Source organism: Quercus robur, chromosome 2 (assembly GCF_932294415.1).
Source record: "Quercus robur chromosome 2, dhQueRobu3.1, whole genome shotgun sequence".
NCBI classification, from domain to species: domain Eukaryota; kingdom Viridiplantae; phylum Streptophyta; class Magnoliopsida; order Fagales; family Fagaceae; genus Quercus; species Quercus robur.
Genome location: NC_065535.1, coordinates 82,053,267 through 82,076,370, shown reverse-complemented (window position 1 = coordinate 82,076,370; position 23,104 = coordinate 82,053,267). Strand labels below are relative to the sequence as shown.

General features: G+C 34.8%; 2 protein-coding genes across 2 annotated transcripts; one reads left to right on the top strand and one right to left on the bottom strand.

Moving 5' to 3' along the window:
- The first annotated feature begins 4,773 nt into the window (after positions 1 to 4,773).
- On the top strand, positions 4,774 to 9,310 carry LOC126715336 (probable LRR receptor-like serine/threonine-protein kinase At3g47570). The gene is made up of 2 exons (XM_050415900.1): positions 4,774 to 7,845; positions 8,696 to 9,310. Exons 1-2 carry the CDS (start codon positions 4,833 to 4,835, stop codon positions 9,049 to 9,051), a joined length of 3,369 nt encoding a protein of 1,122 aa, XP_050271857.1. The 5' UTR covers positions 4,774 to 4,832; the 3' UTR covers positions 9,052 to 9,310.
- Positions 9,311 to 10,245: 935 nt separating this feature from the next.
- On the bottom strand, positions 10,246 to 14,240 carry LOC126704213 (uncharacterized). The gene is made up of 7 exons (XM_050403234.1): positions 13,881 to 14,240; positions 13,020 to 13,106; positions 12,404 to 12,711; positions 11,654 to 12,257; positions 11,226 to 11,481; positions 10,982 to 11,111; positions 10,246 to 10,804 (listed from the first exon to the last, which is right to left on the bottom strand). The coding sequence occupies exons 1-7, from the start codon at positions 14,238 to 14,240 to the stop codon at positions 10,246 to 10,248; spliced, it is 2,304 nt and encodes a 767-aa protein (XP_050259191.1).
- Positions 14,241 to 23,104: the final 8,864 nt, after the last annotated feature.

Here is a 23,104-nt window from a genome sequence, read left to right as displayed (position 1 = left end):
ATTGTATGGAAGAAAGAGACGTGAATCTATGTTTTGGAGAAAAATATACCTATAAGTGTTGAATCGCATACATCTATATAGTAATAAACAAAGTATATATGGTTAGAACTTGGTCTAATAGTTCTCACACTGTAAATTTATTTTTAATAAAAAAATTATTGCATTGTGTTTTCATACATATCTCACTATATATAGTACCCAACTACAAAATATATTTAATTTGTTAGTTGTTACACCACAGAAAAACTTCTAATATAAAACATAATTTCAAATAACACATATTGACTTTTAAAAATATACAATCTAATATATTAATTCTGTAATTATCTGATAAAACATATTTATATCAAATTTTTCCGCGTATCATGCGGATCTGCGACTAGTTTGTCCATAAATTCGAGGTTGGCCAAGACTTTTAAGGCAGTAAAATTATATTATGTTCACACATATGATTGACAGGAGTGGAATTTTAGGGACATTGGCAACTATAGAGTGAGATTGCCAATTAGTTACATAGTTTTTTTTTTTTTTTTTTTTCTTTATGTGTTGACGGGAGTGGAATTTGGGGACATGAGTATCGATAGGGGTGGAAGTATTGATGGGGGCAAAATTTTAGGACATGAGTATTGACAGGGGTGGAATTTTAGGACATGAGTAGTGAGATTGCCAATGAGTACTATAGTCAGGGCCAGCTCAAGGCCTAGGCTTAAGGCCCCACTACCAAAAAAAAAAAAAATTCCTCTAAGGAAAAAGGGCCCAAGACTTTTAAGGCAATAAAATTATATTATGTTCACACATATGGTTGACAGGAGTGGAATTTTAGGGACATTGGCAACTATAGAGTGAGATTGCCAATTAGTTACATAGTTTTTTTTTTTTTTCCTTTATGTGTTGACGGGAGTGGAATTTGGGGACATGAGTATTGACGGGGGTGGAATTTTAGGACACGAGTATCGATAGGGGTGGAAGTATTGATGGGGGCAAAATTTTAGGACATGAGTATTGACAAGGGTGGAATTTTAGGACATGAATAGTGAGATTGCCAATGAGTACTATGGTGGGGCGTTATATATATAATTTCATAAGATTTTGGGCCTTTAGGAGGATTTTTTTTTTTTTTTTTTTTTTTTGGTAGTGGGGCCTTAAGCCTAGGCCTTGAGCTAGCCCTGAATATAGTACTCATTGAGTTGAGCTTGAGCCTAGGACATGAGTATTGACGGGGTGAAAGTATTGACGGGGTGGAATTTTAGGACATGAGTAGATTTCCAAGTGAGATTGCCATATATATATATATATATATATATATAAGATTTTGTGTCTTTAATAATCAAGGAGGGGCCCTTTTTCCTTAGAGGATTTTTTTTTTTCTTTTTTGGTAGTGGGGCCTTAAACCTAGGCCTTGAGCTGGCCCTGACTATAGTACTCATTGGCAATCTCACTTGGAAATCTACTCATGTCCTAGGCTCAAGGCCAGCTCAATGAGTACTATAGTCAGGGCCAGCCCAAGGCCTAGGCTTAAGGCCCCACTACCCAAAAAAAAAAAAATCCTCTAAGGAAAAAGTTTTTCCCCTCCTTGATTATTAAAGGCCCAAAATCTTATGAAATTATATATGTGTATATATATATATATATATATATTAATGATTGTACACTTATTTATTTATTTATCAATGATACTAATGAAATCACAAATTTTAATTAGGCTTACAAATTAGCATGTTACCAATCATAAAAAAGTAAGGGTAAACTACATATTTGGTCCCTAATCTTTACACTATTTTTCAATTTGATTCCTGACCTTTCAAATGTGTCAATTTTGTATCTAATCTTTTGGTATTATGTAAAAATGGTCTCTACTGTTAAGTGATTGATGAAAAATACTGACGTAGCTAACAGCTAAAATAAAATATTTGTTTAATATCACAAAAGACTACCACCTGCCATGTCAACATTACCTAAACTTTTTCTTTCAAAATAAAAAAATAAAAATGTCCAACTCACGATGAGGCTCAAATTGGAATAAAATCCCTAATAATAGAAGAGGCTGTTGATTTAGCTCTCACGGCAATGACAACCCGATGGTGAAGACTGGCGGCAAAAACCCGACTTGACGTTGATCTACTAGTGACGAAAACAGCTTTTCAAAAATGATTGTGCATATGAATGATTTTTTTGCAGCTGAGAACATAGATGAGATCCAATGGAAAAAAATAGAGAACTCCTCTCTTGAGATCCATCTCGATAGCAAGATCTGGGTTTGGTTCATTGGTTTGCATTTGCATAAAATTTACAACATTGTTCTTGTAATTAATCAATTTGATGAGGACGAAGAGAAAAAGAGAAAAGAACAAAAACTAAATGATTGCATTGTCAAGGGTGTCGGAGTCCAGATTCATGCCATGTGAAAGTTGTTTTTTATTTAGTTTAATCTAGTCCACGTGGAAAAATGATAGTGGCATAAAAATTATTTTTTAATTTTGGCCGTTAGCTATGTTAGCATTGTTCATTTATCACTTAACGGTAGAGACCATTTTGACATACTATTAAAATGTTAAGGACAAAATTGAAATACAACGTAAGGGTTAGAGACCAAACATATAATTTACCAAAAAAGTAATTTAAACATTTATTAATTAGATTGATAAAATTCATCAATGAGAGTCATTGTCATATCATATTGTGAATATTTTGTAGGGTTTTTCCTTTTCATTTCTATCAAGACTCCCAAAGTATGAGACCAATAGAAACCTAATTCAATTAAAACCCTAAAATGTAGCAAAACAATGTTGAAAATGTGTTAAATCATCAATTATAAATTAATCACCCCTAACAGTTTGATACTTTAATTTTTATAAACCTATCTCCCACAGAGGCACACACCAAATAATATCTATCTATTTCTCTTAAAAACAAGATAGAAAATTAAAAATTAGATTACAACTTTACTTAACCATGAATTTTCATATATCCAAAATAAAGTTTCTTTTTTAATCATAATATATTTTTATTTCTTTTTATTAAAGTTATGGTTCAACTATGATATTTAATTCTCTATATGAAATTAACATTAATTTAGTTGATATTATTCATCAAATTATTATGTATTTAATGTATCAAATTAACCTTTTTTTACGGTGATCAAATTAACCTTGATTTGATTAGTATTAAATAATTTTGCTTAATTAATATTTACATATTAAAGGTCACACATAAATTTTTCGCATTAGGCCTCAAATTATGTTGGGCCGCCCCTTTCTATAGTTCAAATTTAAAGGACACCATTTGTAAATTTACCTATTAAAAGTAGAAAAACAAAAAATGAGGGATGGACCCAGTATACTAAACTAGTGGGGGCCGAAGTATAAAGGGGGAAAAAAAACTCTAAATAAGCATCTATATAGTATTAAAAAAATATAAATACTTGAAATTGTTGTTTCTAAATACATTAAGATGTAATCATTTACCAACAAAGACAAAAACAAGAACAAAATAATGTTTCTTTTTAACACTAGGCTCGCTAGGATTTTTTTTTATATTGAAATTAGACCATTCACAATGGTGGTGCTAAAAATTTTAACTTTTAGCACCTCAAAAAACTACTTTATCTATTTTACCATCTCGCTTTACAATACATCCAATATCAAATGTTTTTTTTTTATTTTTTTTTATCACTTCATCTAAAATAATATAAAAAACTCATTAAAATAATAAAGGAAGAGAGAATTTGAGTTTTTTAATTGAAGGAAGAAATATAATCTTAATAAAATATTGTATTTTATTTTTAACAATTTGCTACAGTTAACTGGTATTTATACTAGTCTACTGTAGTTGAAACAAATTTAGTTTTAACTTCTATAATAACACATGATTTTTTTGGTTCTTTAGTGGTAAAATAGTTTTTGTTTTTTTTTTTGTTGCTAAAATACAATCACAATTGTAAATGTTTTTATTGTTTTTATTAAGTTTTTGGATTAGATAGTTGCTATTTAGATGAGACTATTTTTTTTTTTAGAATGAGATGAGACTAGTTAGGCTTATTAAGGAAAAGGGGACTTGAGATTTTGAAATGGAGGACCCAACTACAAAAATTAAACATATAATAACTTAAAAAAAAAAAAAATGGACCTACGGGGCCAGCCCCCTTGGGCCCCACCTGGGTCCGTCTCGAAAATCCTATATAATTTCAAGTGAGATGGCCCAACTTCGACGAGAAAAAGCTTACAAGTTATAACCATAATAATTTTTTATAGGCATTGTTTATGTAACACTGTGTTCTTATAAATAAACTGAAAACATGAGTCACGCTGTCATCCATAGATGTTTTCGTGATGAGAGGATATCCCTCTCCAGTTTTCTACGTCTACAATTTTGGGACATGCAGGATCTCATAAAGGCAATAAAATTATATTACTTGGGTCATTTTTTTCCCCATGCTGAAAGTCTCTTGTGCAATCCCCCCCCCCCCCCCCTTTTTTTTTTCTTTTTTTTTTTTTTTTCAAACATGACGGGACGGGAGTGGAATTTTGAGTCATTGGCAACTATAGAGTATAGACTTCCATGTGAGATTGCCAATCAGTTCTATAGGTTATTTAGCATACCATGTGCATGTAACACCAATTATCCATAATTTGTCCATAAAGTTGAGGTTGGCCAAGACTTTTAAGGCAATAAAATTATATTATGTTCACACATATGATTGAATTCCCCTACCACACGATATGAACACCACCCACCAACAGGAATCGAATCGTTGCCTATAAATTAAACTCAAGCTGTCTTTCTTGCACACTCAAGCCTTCTTCTCTGTGTCTCCCTTGCACACTAGTCAAGTCATGATGCTAATAGAGATGCCATCCACTCTCTTGCTTCTGCTCTTGGCTTTTCTCTTAGTGCAGCCATGCATACCTCACATGTCCCAATCTTCCAACAACTTTACTGATCAATCAGCTCTTATTGCCATCAAATCTAAAATCACTTTTGCTCCAAACGATACTGCCTTCACTGCTGCTGGTAACTGGTCAACAACAACAAACTTCTGTGAGTGGTTTGGGGTCTCTTGCAGTCGACGCAGACAAAGACTCACGGCCTTGAACCTTTCCAACGTGGGTCTCCACGGCACCATTTCCCCTCATATTGCCAACCTCTCCTTCCTAGTCTCACTCCATCTTTCTAACAACAGCTTCTATGGTTTTCTGCCTCATGAGATAAGTCGTCTACACCGCTTGAGGGTACTTAACTTGTCATTCAACCTATTGGAAGGTAGTATCCCTCCAACCATACATAATTGCCAGAAGCTTGAATATTTATCCCTTCGTAGCAACAAGTTGAGTGGTGGCATACCTAAGGAGTTGGGCATGTTACCTATGCTTCGTGAATTACGCCTTGGTTCTAACAGTCTTCTGGGTGCAATTCCATGGTCCCTCGGCAATATGTCGTCATTAAAGATACTGGATTTGCAAACTAATAACCTCACTGGTACATTCCCTCTTGACATCTTTAACTTGTCTTCTATTACGGATATTGCTATTTCAATAAATCACATCTCAGGAACTCTTCCGATGAATCTTTGCAAGCATTGTCCTAATCTTCAAGGACTGTATTTTTCCTATAACGAATTCAGCGGTAAGCTTCCCTCACAGTTTAATCACTGTAGAGAGCTTTTAATCTTATCTCTGACAGACAATAAGTTCGATGGAAGTATTCCAAAAGGTTTTGGGAGTTCAGGAAAGCTTGCAATTCTTGATCTTGCAGCGAACAACCTCACTGGAAATATACCTCCAACCATAAGCAACCTGTCCACGTTGCAAGTGTTTTCCATGAGCGGCAACAAAATTAAAGGTAGCATTCCAAGTGGCTTATGGGCATGGCGTTTCCCAAATCTGAATATTTTGGAACTTGGCGGTAATGATCTCACCGGAACAATACCCCAAAATATTTTCAACATTACCTCTCTAAATTTGCTCGAGTTGGGGCAAAATTCTTTGTCTGGAGATCTTCCATTAGATACTACGATCTCTTGCCCCAATCTTGAAACTCTGAGTCTTGGTTCCAACAAATTCAGTGGTCATATCCCATCATATCTTTCAAACTGTTCCAACCTCATCAAAGTAGATTTTGTTTCAAATTTACTCTCTGGGCCAATACCCAGAAGTCTTGGAAACTTGAAATTTTTCAAAATACTTAGTCTAGCTGATAATCAGCTAACTGGGGAGCCTGGCGATCAAGAGCATAGTTTCCTTACATCTTTAGCTAGTTGCAGATTTTTGGAGACGATATCCATAACCCTCAATCCCTTGAATATTACAATCCCGGATGCCATTGGAAACCTTTCAGTTTCACTTAAATCCTTTTTGGCAGGTGGATGCCAAATAAAGGGTCAAATTCCAATGGGAATGGGTTCCTTGGAAAACTTGATCTCAATTGAATTGACGCGTAATAGTTTGACAGGAAAAATACCGTCATCAATTGGGGGATTGGAGAGCTTGCAAAGATTGCGTCTTGGCGACAACAAGATTGAAGGATTCATTCCAAAACAACTTTGTAAATTACAGAATTTGGGAGAATTGATTCTCTCAAATAATAGCCTCTTTGGATCCATCCCAAATTGCATTGGAAACCTCAATCCTTTGCTAAAATTATACTTGAGTCATAACCGGTTAACATCATCTATCCCATCGAATTTGTGGAGTCTTAAAAACCTAATATTCTTGGATTTATCCTCAAATTCCCTTGTTGGATCATTGTCTCCAAACATGACAAAATTGGTTGTTATTGTAGACATGGACTTGTCTCATAACCAAATTACTGGAAACATTCCGAGTGTCATTGGTACTTTTGAAAGCCTTAATTATCTAAATTTGTCAATGAACTCATTCCAAGGAGACATTCCACAATCTTTTGGACAATTGAAAGGATTGGAAAAACTAGATCTCTCATACAATAATCTCTCTGGTGCAATTCCCAAGTCTCTTGACGCACTTCCATATCTCAACCATTTGAATTTGTCCTTCAATGACTTATCAGGAGAAATTCCATCTAGTGGACCTTTTGCAAACTTCACAAGAAAGTCATTTTTAGGTAACGAAGCACTTTGTGGGAATCCAATTTTTGGAGTTCCACCTTGCACAAGTTCGAGTTCTCAAGGATTAAAGGTGAAGCAACTTTTGCTCAAATATATTGTACCTGTCATTGCATCATTTATAATCTTTGCATCACTTGTCATTATGCTGAGAAGACATCCAAGATGTAACATACATATTCTAGGTTTACCTATCACTTTGCCTTCTGTGGATTATAGAATGATATCATATCATGAGCTTTGTTGTGGGACAAACAACTTCTGTGAAAGCAACTTGCTTGGAACTGGAGGTTTTGGTTCTGTGTACAAAGGGACACTGTCTGATGGGACTATTGTTGCTGTCAAAGTTTTAAATCTGCAATTAGAGGGTGCTTTCAAAAGTTTTGATGTTGAATGCATGGTGTTAAGGGCAATCCGACATAGGAATCTAGTTAAAGTTATAAGTACATGCTCTAACACGAAGTTTAGAGCTTTGGTGCTGCAATACATGTCAAATGGTTGCCTTGAAAAGTGGTTATACTCTCACAACTATTGCTTGAATCTTGTTCAAAGAGTAAGCATTATGGTTGATGTTGCATTAGCATTGGATTATCTCCATAATGGTCAATCAGAACCTGTGGTTCATTGTGATTTGAAGCCAAATAATATCCTCCTGGATGAAGACATGGTTGCACATGTGGGTGACTTTGGCATTGCAAAGATTTTAGTTGAAAATAAAGATGTAACACAAACAAAAACCCTTGGTACTATTGGCTACATCGCACCAGGTATACTAATTCACCTCTACTTATTTTATTACTAGGCTAATTTCATGAATAAGCTTAACAATGACTATTTGCAGGAAAAACAATGTGTTATGTTGCTAGTTTTCACTAGCTCAAATTTGTAGTTGCATTAAATTCACAGGAATATACACTATACTCAAATTATTTGTTTTATGACCCATGCTGACTAGTGAAATACGAATTAATTAAATAGGATCAAGATAGTGTGAGTTTCAGTATTGGACTAGTTAATACAATCATAATACTTGTTCGGCTTGCCTTAAGCCCACTTATAGCTCATTTTATAGCTGTTGGCTATATACTAATGCACTTTTGGTATAGTTTATTTTTTTAATTTTTTCTTTCTTTTCAAATCTGTTTATTTGAAAATGCTTTACATTGAGAAAATGGAAGTTTAAAAAAAAAAATTAATTGTATTTTGAAAATGTGTGGTTTGAGACCACTTTACCAAACAGTCACTCACTTGTCCTAAAATTGATTAAAAAAACCTTCAACTACGGTGACAAGCCTCCAAGTTAATATAAATCATTCAATGTCTAACTTAAATGGAGACACAAAGTAAGCCTGATTATTACTCCAAAATACAAATAACAAGGATAAACCATTAGGGCATAATAGGACCCCCAATAATAATAATGAACTATAAAAATAGGGGAAAAAAAAGAAGAAGTAATCTAGTATATATGGATACGTTAAACACATTTAAAAAAAATATATATGTATAAGTGTGTGTAATATTGGTGTATTAAAAGGACATAATTGTAAAGTGTTTTTTTTTTTCAAGCATGTGGATCACTAACTTAAAACTTCTTGACAAATGTGAGCATGACAGAGTATGGTTTTGAAGGGAGAGTGTCCACCAAAAGTGACATTTATAGCTATGGGATAATATTATTGGAGATGATCACGAGAAAAAAGCCCACCGATGATATGTTTGTTGGAGAACTTGCTATGAGGCAATGGATTTTATCACTATCTTACAAAATGGAAGTCGTGGATGATGGTTTACTTAGGATAGAAGATGGAAGGGATGTAACTTTCATGCAAACTATTCTGTCATCTATCTTTGAATTAGGCTTGAGGTGCTCTGAAGAATTACCAGATCAAAGACTTGACATCAAAGACGTGGTGGCCAAGGTTAACAAAATCAAATTGGCACTTCTTGGAAACAGAAATAGGGGTATCTGATATCTAAGTTATTGCTTAAGTTCCTTGTGTGTGCTCACATAGATACGTTGTAAAGCAAGCTTTCATGTTTGTCTTCTTTATATTTTATCTTTCTTTGCTTTTTTTTTTTTTTTTTTGTCTTTTGTATAATTTTGATATGAACAAGGTTTATTCTCCATCCAACCCATCATTATGTGGTGATTAATAAATCCATCTAGTTGTATTAAATCATATGGCTCATTTTGTTTTGGAAATAAACACTATCCTTCGTTTGTTTCCCTTTTTATCTGTGTATTGATAGCCAACACGCATTTCATTCTTATAATCTAATCTAGTGGATAAGTTGTTTTAGGTTGTAAAGAGAAGAATCAAAAGTCAAAACCCATATTGTGTGTCAAGCCACATGTACACTTGGATGGTCATTCGAATCGCCATGTAATGACTCCATTGTTTTGGAGAAATTTTCCTCTTGTTTTGGAAATAAACTCCATCTGACATGCAATTAATTCTTATAATTTAATCTAGTGAATAAGTAGTTTTAGGTTGGAAAGAGATGAATTAGAACTCACATCCTGTGTCAAGCCACATGGTGCTACTAGGTTTAGTCCGATACTGTTTGTAATTACTAAAGGAAAGTGCTAGCCACATATGTGCTTATATCCCAAAAGGACAAAGTCATGTTATAATTGGAGCTTCTCACAATCACTTATAAACCTAAAATTTACCTAATAAACATAATGTGTGAGATTCAACACACACCTAAATAATCTAATATAATCAAATCATGAGCATATTAATCATGCCCAGGCCACAGAAAATACTCAAAGATCCTTAGTCACCATTAACTAAAGAATTGAAAACATTATTGGAAATTTGGCTCATCACTTCACATTAGGACTTTCACATGATTGTCTACTTGATCATTGGATTTTTTATTTGAACAATTCTGCAAATTAGATCTGTAAGAAATTAAATCTTATATTAGTATTACCATTAAAAATCACTGAATTTAATCATATAATGTATACATGGTAGAAAGGACATTTCAAAAGTATTGATCATGTGATTAAATAGCTTTTAGGGAAAATACTAGTAGAATATTTGATTCGTCACAAATCTAATATGTATAGCGTTACTTGTTCAAATAAAAAGTCTAATAATTAAATTTACATTCTTCTTTTTTTTTTTTGGTAAACAGACGATTCATTACGAAAACTAAAACATTACAACAAGATCAAGGCACTGCCTATTAAAGTGCATGCCAGAAAAATCATCCATAAACACATTTAGAATGTCCTCAGGCGGACTAAGAAAAGAAAGAAAATCAATATCTTGCTCAGCGCCCCTCCTAGCAAGCACATCCGCACACTGGTTAGCTTCGCGATAGCAATGCTTAAACTGAATCCGGTGGAATTGAGTCACCAACTGCCTACAGTCGTCCAATATAGGAGATATGACATTGTTCTCATAATTTAAATTAAGCAAAGCATCCACAATTGCTTTAGCGTCAAGCTCTACAATCAAAGAAGGTATATGTAAGTTGCAGCAGAGAATTAAGCCATCTCTTAACCCCCAAAACTTAGCCATAAAGCTGTTTGTTGCACCAATACGCCTGGAGAATCCAGCCATCCATTCACCCCTGTCATCTCTAACAACTCCTCCACACCCAACTGAACCCGAATGAGTACAGAGAGCTCCATTAGTGTTCAACTTTGCCCATCCCTCAGGTGGTCTTTCCCAACGGATTCTCTTGATGACTTTACGAATTGGACTTCTAGGAGAGTATACACAATACAAAAATTCTTCAATTTGCCTAATTATCTAAGCAGCCTGCCTTGGGTTTTGGGTCTTCCTTTTAAACACAAAGTTGTTTCTACTTTTCCAAACATTCCAAACCACAAAAGGAAAGATCGTACTCCAAGGAGGCTTTCCAACAATGAGACTCTCAAACATCCTTCCATTTGCATTCAACCACTCCTGCAGGTTTGCATTCCAAAATTCGCAGTTTGTAGCTTGAATTCCCAGGTAGCGCCAAACAAATTTGACAGAGGAGCAATCTCTGAGTGCATGAAGTATTGACTCTGGTTCCCATTGACAAACAGGACACATCTCATCATTTACCACTCCCCTTCACACCAAGCAACTTTTCACTCCAATACTATCGTGTGAGCACATCCAAAGAAAAATCTTAATACGAGGCAAAGTTTTAGCTTTCCAAATCCAACTAGCAGAAAAAGGAGGTACTGGTACAACCTCAATGGCAAGGCTGTAAGCACTTTTAAGGTCAAAAATGCCTCTAGGATTCCCTGCCCATGTAAGCTTGTCCCCACCTCTACTTGTCAAGGATAATGGCGTGACTTGGATCATCATCTTGGTGCCTGATGGGAGGTCAAAAGGGATTTGATCCCAATCCCACCCTGTGTCCTTTATAATATCCTTAACTTCTAATACCTGAATGAGGTGCCGAAGAGGGCCCTTCTCTGTCCAGTAACTTTGCCAAAAGTTCAGTGTGCTATCTCTTCCTATTGCCCATCTACTACCTTTAGTAAAAAACCTCCATACCTTTTTTCATTGCTTTCTAAGTTTGTGAACATGGCAGTCTATTAGCACTGACGGTGTTTACTCTCCTTTGGTTGCAATACTTCATTTTAAGCACTTCAGCCCATGGTTTGCCCCTCTCCATGTGAAATCTCCAATTGAGTTTAGCAAGCAAAGCAACATTTTTTCCAAGAAACCCTAAACCTCCTTCCTCCTTCGGTTTGGCCACCTTGTGCCATCCAACCCAGTGGATTTTCTTAGCTGCATCAGAGGATCCCCATAAAAAATTCTGATTGACCCGAACAATACCATCCAGAATTTTTTGAGGAAGATACACACCTTGCATGACATAAGAAGGTATAGTGGCTGAAGAAGCTTGAATAAGAACCGAGCAACCAGCTAGGGACAGCATGTTAGCCTTCCACCCCGCTAACTTTTGCTTAACTTTATCCAAAATGAAATTAAAGTCCTGTGCAGAGGTTCTTGAGTGTTTAATAGGGAACCCCAAGTACTTACCAAGGTTAGGAGTGGAATTGAAGCGTAGGATGTCACAAAGCGACTCTCGGGTATCCCTATCCACATTAGGAGAGAAGTACACTTTTGACTTAGACTCACTTATAGATTGCCCCGAAACACTACAAAATTCATCAATAACATCCCTAATAGCACCACAATTTATATTATCTGCCCTAGCAAAAAACACCAAGTCATATGCAAAAACAGATGAGAAAAAGCCGGTCCACTCCGAGAAGCCTTAATTGGCTGCCACAGCTTCAATCTGTATTTTTATTGAATGAGCTGCCCAAGAAGCTCCATACATAAGATAAACAGATACAGGGACAGCGAGTCACCTTGTCTTATCCCTCTCGAAGGGTATATTAGGTCTAAGGCTTCTCCATTGAATAAAATTGAAGTGGAAACTGTAGAAACATAACTCATTATAATATCAATGATGTCTGAAGGGAAATTAAATCTAATCAACATATCCCTTATGAAACTCCACTCAAGTTTGTCATAAGCCTTCTCCAAGTCAATCTTTATTGCCATATATCCCACTTTACCTCTCTTTTTACTCAAAGTGTGAATAATCTCTTGAATAATGATTGCATTATCAATGCCCTTTCTACCTGGAACAAAGGCTGTCTGCAGGGGGAAATAAGCTTGTCCAAATGGGGTCTCAATCTAGCAACTATGGTTTTTGTCACAATCTTGTAAACTGTGTTGCATAGACTTATAGGTCTAAATTTACCTAAAGTCTCCGGGCCTTGGATTTTTGGAATAAGAGCTATATGAGTTTGGTTCAAGTAGGTAGGAACTTTCCTTTCCCTAAAAACTCTCTGCACTTCTTCAATAACTGATTTGCCTACAATCAGCCAGAACCTTTAGTAAAACCCAGCATGAAGCCCATCCGGCCTCGGAGCTTTAAAGGTTTTCAAGGACCAAAGGATTGCCTTTATCTCCTCCTCCATAACACCCCCACTAATGCTGTCCTTAACCTCATCCGAAAGTCTAATCTGCCATTGAGAAACTGAAGGTGGCTGCCAAGGAACCAAACAAAGGAAAGAAGAATAAACATCACTAAAACCCCTTCTAATGAACTCCTTCACTTCGTTTTCGTCACTAACCCACTCCCCCCATAGAGTTTTTAATTGCTCTTATCTGGTTTCTTTTTCTTCTTACTAGAGTTGAGACATGATAAAAGGTCGTGTTTTTATCTCCTTGAATTAGCCAATTAACCCACATTTAAGGGCCCAGAGGTCCTCCTCTTGGCTTAGCACAGTCTTAAACTCCTTCAAAAGCTCCTTCTCAAGGTTGAGGAGGAAGGTGGAAGGCCTAACAGAAACTGCCCGCTAAATACCATTAAGCCAAGCCATTAAAATCTTCTTCCTAGCAAATATGTTTCCAAACTGCTGCTTGTTCCAATTCGTAGCATCCTTGGCAAAATTTTCTATTTCATTTATAAGGCCATTAGCTTGACCCCACGCTTGATTGACCACCTTTGGGAAGGAGGGATCTGTTAGCCAGCAAGTTTGAAATTTGAAAGGTTTTGGCCTGCCCAAGTGCACTCTAGGAACCACTTCTAATAACACAGGACAGTGATCTGAGTGACATCTAGTGAGGTGCACCACTCTAGCATTAGGGTATAGAAGACACCAACTCGGGTTAACGTAGAATCTGTCAATTCTTTCTTGAATTAGAGTTTGAACTTCCCTTTTGTTCATCCAGGTAAACCGGGGTCCTGAAAACCCAATATCTATCATGTTGCATTTATCTAAACATTCTTTAAGTAAAAGAGATCTGTTAATACTCACAGTCCTACCTCCGAATTTATCATCCTCAAGAAGAGGTTCGTTAAAATCCCCCGCTAAAACCCAGGGCATACTATGCAGGTCAGCTGCTTTATTAAGGTTATTCCATAGAATTTGCCTTTCGGCACTCCTAGGACTAGCATATACAGCAGTAAACAACCAATCAGAGTTAGAGCTTATTACCTTGATAACAGCATGAATTTCTTGCTCAGTGGTAGCAAGCGGGTTTACCTCCACCCTATCTGAGTGCCAAAGCATCCAGAGACCTCCTGTAAAGCCAATAGTATCCGTGTGGATGGCACCGTCAAAAGGCAACCTGTCCGTTATCTCCCTTGCCCTATCACTCCCAATTCTGATTTCCATCACAACTAAAATTGTTGGGTTATGATTATGAACCAACTCTCTAATATGACTCTGAAATGAAGGCTTTAGAGTGCCTCTACAATTCCAAATTATGATATTCATTAAAAATAATGGTAAGGGGTGAGACATTCATCAGAGGGTGGCAAGGACTTCGCCTCCCCCCTCAAATTCCATCTGATCCGCTTAAGCACTTCCTTCGTCTGCCTTTCTTCCAGACTCATCGTCAGATTGGGTTGAAGTACACCCATCACCATCTCTAGCACCAACACAAGGAAGCTGAACACAACCATTGGGCAAAGAACTAGAGTTAGTATTGCTTGATTTTCCAACATCTTTCGCTCTGCTAGGTATTCCCTATGGCTCATTTCGCATAGTGTGGGTATCAAGGCTACCTGAGGTAAAAGCTCCCAAAATAGGCTTTGCTCCTCCACCGGCATTAGCATACTCATCATAACAAGCCACCATGTGATCTTTGCCTTCGCCCAAAACTTCCAAGCTCTCTGATGCTCCTCGTTGAACTGCCCCATTTTCCTGGTTGGATTTGCACGAATCTCGGCCAAACCCACTGCTGAGATCTCTATTACTACTCCCCCTAAATTGATAGCCCATTTCAGGACAAGACATTGATGAGAACTAAAGCTCAAAGGAAGCTTCATCGGCATTTGCTTATTCAACTGCATCATGAGTCACCAGCTTTTCCACTTGATTTTTTGGGGACAGAGTAGATTGATCTACTTCAATAAAATCTAATGACTGGCCACGAAGCGCCCTAGATCTCGCAATAGCCTTTTTCCCCTTAATTGAAGCTTTCAAGTTTGGATTGGTTACCATTGATATAGACCCGGCCTAAGGCTTTACATTCATTTCAGTAGAATTCCTTGGACTACGAATTGGGCCATTTCGATCCTAGATATGGGCTTCCTGTTCCATGCTATTAAAAGCATTTCCTATCTGGGCCTCAATCACATGGCTTGAATGGGTAAGCTTCCTTTTCGTCTTTAGGGCCGGTACATCAAGAGTCTCCATTTTGTCCGAAAAAAGACTTGATTTAATCTCCCTCCCAGACTTCTTTTGGCTTTGTCTCACCTAACCGTTATCCAGCGCAGAGAGGGACCCTCCACTTCTTTGATTCTTTGTCCCATTTTTCCTACGTGCAAACACTATCCATGGTCCGTATGTCCCCTCATGCTCACTCTTATGCACATCTTTGCTGGTCCCCACCCCTAACTCTGCTGTGTCAGGCACACGATCTTTGCATGCACTAGCTTCCCTCTCCCTTGCTTCCCTTGCTTCCTTCGCATCAACCTCCCCCTGTGGTGCACCATGGCGAATAATTTACAGGCAACTTTCCTTACGATGACCCATCCTTTACATTCATGTTGAGGTTGAATGATAGTTTTAAATTTTATGTATTGCTGCATTTTAACACGTAGTGCAAAACCGAAATAGGCTATTATTATTATTATCTTTTGAAATCAGACATAATTTTATTTTGTTGTCATATGTAGTGCAAAACCCTAATTTTATTTTGTTATCTGGGATGCAAAAAAGTTCCCTTTTTTTTGGAATAAAAATTTTTCATATTTTAAACCCTTAAAACCTACTTTATCTACTGTACTATTTCATTTTATAACTCAGCCAACATCTCAGTTTCTATTTTTAAATACAACTCATTAAAATAATATAATTTTTTTATTCTTTTACTCTCTTCCTTTTATCTTTTTTCTTTTAAGCTATGTTAGTGCCACGTAAACCCGCCAGTAGAGAAGTGACTCCATGTGAACCAACTATTACCTCTCTAGAAGATTTGTAGCAAGTTGTTCCGCTTTACATGGCACAGGCATTATTCTCTTTTTTTTTTTTTTTCCAATCTGCTACTGCCTACCGGAGAGCCTTCCTCTCCTCTCCATGCTCCCAGCAAGGCAGCAACCAAACCCATCCGTACCACAAGCCCAGTGACCAAATCCATCCCTACCAAAATCCACTAAATCTATCTATACCAAAATCAACAAGAATCCAGACCCAAAATAAAACATAGCAAAATCCCAACAAACCCATTCCAAAATCAGCCAAAACCAACAACAAAAAATTACAACAAACCCAAATCAGATAACCCAAAACCACCAAACCCACCGCCGCCGCACCACCACAACAAACCCACCGCCGCCAACAATCACCTACAACTGATTCAAAACCCAAGCCAACAACCGTCGTACCACCATCAAAACCCAAGCCAAAATACCCAATCTCCACACCGATCAACTGACTCAACCCAAGCCACCACATCACGCCTGCAGCAACCCACAACCATCGAGAAAGCCATCGATTTAAACCCACCGAAATCGCCGCCACACACCACGCCGCCCGATTTAAACCCACCAATTTCAACCCAAGCCACCACACCCACGCCGCACTCCGCCCGCCACCGATTCAAGCCCCAGCCCCGAAACCAAAGCCCAACACCACCAAAACCACCAATAGAAACCCAAGCCCTAGGCACCGATTCAAACCTCAGCCACCGAAATCTATGCCCAGTACCACTGAATCCACCGAGAGAGAGAGAAAAAGAAACAGAGAAGAGAGAGTGAGAAGAGAGTGCAGAGACAAGAGAGAGAGTGAGGAGATATTTTACATTAAATTTTTTTTTTTTTTTTTTCATCCCATGCTACGGTTGGTTTTATATATAAGAACCAAAAATTCAAAGGATGTAAAAATTTATAAAAACCCATACCTTGATGGAGTATCTTTTTTGTGGTTTTGGTTCTAAAATGGCAACTCCTGTTTACACCCCAATGCTAAGGGATTCAAGCCTTTTACTCCTATTTTTAAAAATATTTAGCAATATTACTCCTGTTTTGAAATTATATAGATTCTTGCGAAAATCGAGTTTCAATGAAAAAATCGATTGGTTTAAAATCGAGCTATGCCCGATCAAACTTAAAATAAAATAAAAAATAAAAAATTGCATAGAACTCGAGTTCATGGAACTTAAGTTCCATTTAAATTGCATGAAACTTATAAAAACAAAAAAATTACATGAAAATGCCACTATAGGGATTTAAAACACCACTATAGGACTTTAAAACGCCACTATAGGGCTCCCTGAACCTGGTATGAGGCGATCAAACTTATAAAAACAAAAAATTGCATGAAAACGCCACTATAAGGCTTTAAAAAGCCATTATAGGGCTATAAAACGCCACTATAGGGCTCCCTGAACCATGGGGCGATCAAACTTATAAAAACAAAAAATTGCATGAAAACACCGCTATAGGGCTTTAAAACGCCACTATAGGTCATCCTGAACGCTGCTATAGGTATGGAACTCGAGCTCCATGAACTCAAGTTCTATGCAATTTTTTTTTTTTTTAAAGTTTGATCACACAGTTTTTTAATTGAAACTCAATTTTATTAAAATCGAATTTTGAAATAGGGGCACGAACTTATATAGTTTTAAAACAGGGGCATATTGCCAAATATTTTTAAAAATAGAGGTAAAAGGCTAGAATCCCCTCAATGCTAGTGCTCTTATAATTCTTTCAAAAGAAAGAAAGAGCGGTATTTAGTTGGTTGAAAGCTACATGACTACTACATATTAGAGCATTAGCATCAGAGAATTCTAATTCTATTCTATTTTACCATTCCAAAAAGCCAATTTATCATTATATCATTCCATTTTACAATTCCTCCTACATCCCAAAACTCTATTTTTATTAAAATATTATTTTTTAATCTTTCTTTATTATTTTTTTCTAACCGAAACTTCTAGTTTTCCTAGGCTTTCCAACAGTCTTTTTTTTCCTCTTTTTCTCCCTCAATCTTTAGTACCGGTTCAACACACAAAGCCACACACACACAGACCCATCGGAACAAAAACCCAAAAAAACCCAAGCCACCACTGCCCACTGCTTACCAAAATCCCACCGAAACAAAATCCTATATTAAAAAAAAAAAAAAAAAAAAAAAACCATCAAAAACCCAGAAGAACCAGCCACTTCAACCACAAACCAACCACAACAAAGCCACACACACACAAACACAAACCATCAACAGAGCCACACACACACAAACCATCAAACTAGTTGGAGTCAACAACGGCTACCACACCCACCACCCAAGCCACCGATCAGCAAACCCAAGCCATCGATCAACAAAACCCACGCCACTGATTTGAGACCCAGGCCGTCGAAAATACCCAAAAATCATCACCGAAGCCACCATCGGAGCTACCGATGATCAACCCAAACGATCCACCCACTGATCAACAGATCCACCATTTCAAACCCACCGATCAACTAATCCAAACCCACCATCAACCCATCCCAGCCCAACGATCCAAACCCAGCTCGCCGATCCACACTGATCCAACCTCCAACCTCAAAAATCCAAAACCCTGGACCGGTGCAATGAGAGAGAGGCTGTGCGATGAGAGATGAGAGAGAGGCCGTGTGAGATGGGTGAGAAATTTTGGTGATGAAGCTTCAGAGAGGAGAGAGCAGATAGAGAAACAGAGAAGGAAGAGTGAGAAGAGAACAGAAAAAATGAGAAGGATGAGAGAGAAATTTCGGGGGAAATAGGAGGAGTAAATTTTTTTTTTTTTTTTTTTTTGCAATAATGTGAACAGTACAATTCTATGTTTAGAATTGTACTGTAGCAGTATTGCAAAAAAATTTGCAATACTACTGTTTACAATTCCCTGATGCAAGAGTTTTTTAGGCTTAAAATGCCAAATTTCTCTTAAATATGGCATTAGCATTCCCCAATGCTAATGCGGAATGCTAATGCTCTTACTAGTCGTTGATCCACACAATGCATGGGAATATATAAATATTATGTAATGAGGTATAATCTATATATATCATATTATATTATATATATAATAAAAGTTGGGCTTAGACGCCGTGGTTGCGCCAAGTGGCGGCACCAAATTGCAGAAATTTTCTTAAATTTTTAGATTTTAAGAAAATATATATATATATATAAGTTTTCTTCAACTATAATTTCTAAGTGGATATAATTTTTTTTCAACCATAATTTCTAAGTGGATAAAAATCTTAATTTGATTAAAGTTGAATTACACTTGCTGTATTTCTAAGTGGATAAATACAAAAATCATAACAATTAAAAGCCATGCATGAAGTGGTTAAGTACTTCACGTGGTGTTAAACCAAATCAAAACTTAATTAATAGTTGGCATATCCAAAACTTAATAATAGTTTAATTAGCTTTAGACTTTTTGTTCATATAAAATTCTTCAATGTGGAGTGTGTGTATATATATATATCAAATAATTCATAATTAATACCAATTGCAGAAATTTTAATAAATTTTTAGATTTTAAGAATAGATATATACATATTTTTTGGAGAAATATGACGAATCAAGTAATGAAAGAAAGTAGTATTTGATTTACAACTATAACAGTTGTGTCTATCTAAATCAATAAACTTGAGGATAAACTGGAAAAGGTATGGGAAAGACATTGTTCACTTGAACTGAACATGGTTATCATTAACTTTTTGGCTTCCCATTTCAGGATTCAGCAAAGATTAATAACTTAGAAAAAGAGTGTGAAGACTTGAAAAATCTGATTCCGGAACTTGAGGAAAATATTCCAAAACTGCAAAAACTGTTGCTAGACGAGGAGAAAGTCTTAGAGGAAATTAAAGAAAATTATAAAGGTGATTTTTTTTATTTAATTTTATTATTATTATTATTTTATCTTTTTGGTTATGAACGATAGGAAAATGTTAGTCGTCGTGTTACAAATCACACTTAAAAGAATTATGTGCAGAAGTAAAAAAGAGAGATAAAAAAACGTAAAAGAAAAAAAAGATTGAATTTGCATTTTTTTTTCCTACGTTTTTTTTTTTTTTTTTGGGTGGATAAATTTTCATCTTATGTCATATTTTTCCTAATAATAAAGTTAAAAAAAAAAAAAAAAGTATTTGAGTTTCACCTAAACTATTTCTTTTTGTTCATATAATCTTCTTCACAACCTAAAATTTCCACTATATATACACACAATTTTTTGGTGTTTCATTATTTCTACTACGTACTTTACAATTATTTGTTATATTCTTCCTTTCTCCTCTCTGCCCTACCTGCAACCTTGCAGGTAATTTTTTTTTTCTTTCATCAAATTGAATAGATTTTGTGTATTTGTTGCCTTTTTATTATATATAATATGATTTTTATCAACAAGTTTTACAATTAGGCTAAAATTCTATGTTTGATCACACCTTTTTGTTTTTTTTTTTTTTTTTTTAGAAGTCAATACAGCAAGAAATATATTTGTATTTTTTAATTTCTTATTATATGATTATTTGTTGTTGACATCAATATTTTATAATGGATTTAATTTGTTATGGCTTTTGTTTGGTGTTTTGTTCCATGTAATCTATATTCTTTAATTAAAAGAAAAATTTGCTGTCAAACATGAAATTGGATATGAGAGAATCCATCCGTCCAAATTTCTATGTAAGTCCATCTTTACTTAACTCCGGATTTTTTTTTTTTTTTTTTTTTTTAAGTTCAAAAATTTGGATATTTTTTCATTAATGAATTGAGGCTTTGGCTTAATTTTGTTTTCAACCATTTCAATTATTGAATTCATTATTTTTTCCTGTGTAATATTAATATATGTATTTTTTTATGATAAAAATAATAATATATGTGTTCTTAAAGGCTAAAACACAATACAATTACAAACATTACTTTAAGTTAGGGTGTTATATTTATTTATTAGTAAGTTAGAATGTTACATCAAGTTAATGTATTATATTTTTATTTATTATTAATTTAGAATGTTACATATGGATACATATGCTGATTTGAGGTTGATATAACTTATAACTATTTGAATGAGATCAACACTAAAATAAATGATTTAAATATCAAAATAAGAAATAAAAATTAAATTTCTTTTGAGTGTACAAGTACAATTTATTTTTTAATCTTAAATTTTGAATTAATTCTTTTTTTCATTTTATTTGTTATTAAATTTAATTATATTATCAAAATATTTTTTATTAAGTCGTGCATCAAACGGGCATAATACTAGTAATTGAGAAAAAATCCAATTAGATTTCACATTGGAATTCAATTAGAGTATAATTTTGCGCCACGTGTCCCAGCTAATCTAAGTTTTTAAATTTTTGTGCCAAGTGAATTAATTCAATATAAAAATTAGATTTCAATTAGAGTTTAATTTTGTGGCATGTGTCCCATCTAATCTTTTTTTTTTTTTTTTTTTTTTTTTTTTTTTTTTTTTTTTTTTTTTTTTTCGTACCAAATGAGTTAATTTAGTTTAAAAAACGAAGAGTCCAATATAAGTAAACCATAAAATAAATAAAAAATAAAAATTGAATGATTTTATATTTATGAGCCTTTTTTTTTTTGTTTTTTGTAGAACTAAAAACAATTTAAGTTTATAAGTCATCTATTATATATATATATATATATAGAGAGAGAGAGAGAGAGAGAGGTAAAATTGAGAGAAAATTCAATTAGATTTTAAATTGGAATTCAATTAGAGTCTAATTTTGTACCACGTGTCTCACCTAATTAAAATTTTTAAAATTTTGAACCAAGTTAGTTAGTTCAGTGTAAAAATTGGTTTTCAATTAGAGTTTAATTTTACGGCACGTGTTCCATCTAATTGAAATTTTTTAATTTTTGTGCCAAATAAGCTAATTAAGAATAGAAAATGAGGCGTCCAATATAAATAAATCATAAAAAAAACATAATCATATATCTAACACTACATATAAAATTAGAGGAAGTGAGAGTTTGAATGATTTTATATTTATGAGCCGTTTTTTTCTAAATAAAAACAATTCAAATGTATAAGTTATCTATATATATTAACAGGTAAAACTTAGAGAAAATCTAATTAGATTCTATTATTGAAGTCCAATTTTGTGCCATGTGTCCTAAATTATTTATTTTTAGAGAAAGATTTATTTCTTAATTTTGAAATCAAATGTGGGACCACATTCAAGCGAGTTATTGTGTACAAAAACTAAATAGTCTAAAATTAATGAACATAAAAATATTTAAAAATTGGACAATTTACATTTTCTACCTAATAACATTCTTACAAGACTTTTTAAAGAGTTAAAAAATATATATATATATATAAGAATGATTATTGGAATGATTATTGTGGGCTACTTTTTTGTTGTCCCAGGGAAACTATTTGTGTACTCCCTGGGATACTTTTTGCAGTCCCACATCGAAGACAACTCCCCCCACTTGCTGCCTTATAAGTTGTGAAGTTGAAGGAGTAGTGTACCATCAGTTATTAATAACTGATGGTACACTACTCCTTCAGCTTCACAGCTTATAAAAGTAGCCCATAATTATCAATAATATTTAAATTATATATATAATATTATAATATTATGCATCTTAATGTATATCTTTTAAGTATATACATGCATATGCACAGAGTTACAAGCTAGTATATATAAAAAGTAACAATTACTTCAAGTATTATCTATTTTTAAAAAAAATATTTCTACAACTATTTTTGTAAGGACTCAATTTGTATCAATCCCCAAACTGGTATTGGGTTCGTACGTTATAGGCCCAAACAATAAAATTTGTAAAGCGTGGATGTCCAAGAACTAGGTTAACTCTAAAAAAAAAAAACGATTAAGCCTCACTTTGATAGATTAGCACGAATATATCGATTTTTCTCTTCTACAAACAAGTTCAGCTCTTTTTTAGGTTTTCTTCTCAGTGTTTTTTGTCTTTCGTTTTTCTTCCAATCCTCCTCCCTCAATACTCTCTTTCCTGTTATATACTGCCCTCCTGATATCATCTTCACCACACACGTGTAGGTTGGGTTCGGGGGATTT

Coding starts and splice junctions, on each gene's coding strand:
- LOC126715336 (XM_050415900.1), top strand. CDS start 4,833: ATGATGCTAATAGAGATGCCATCCACTCTCTTGCTTCTGCTCTTGGCT. Junction 7,846..8,695: donor TATTGGCTACATCGCACCAG/GTATACTAATTC, acceptor TGAGCATGACAG/AGTATGGTTTTGAAGGGAGA.
- LOC126704213 (XM_050403234.1), bottom strand. CDS start 14,240: ATGGAAATCAGAATTGGGAGTGATAGGGCAAGGGAGATAACGGACAGG. Junction 13,107..13,880: donor ATAAATTCGGAGGTAGGACT/GTGAGTATTAAC, acceptor GTTCCTTGGCAG/CCACCTTCAGTTTCTCAATG. Junction 12,712..13,019: donor TTATGGAGGAGGAGATAAAG/GCAATCCTTTGG, acceptor TTCCCCCTGCAG/ACAGCCTTTGTTCCAGGTAG.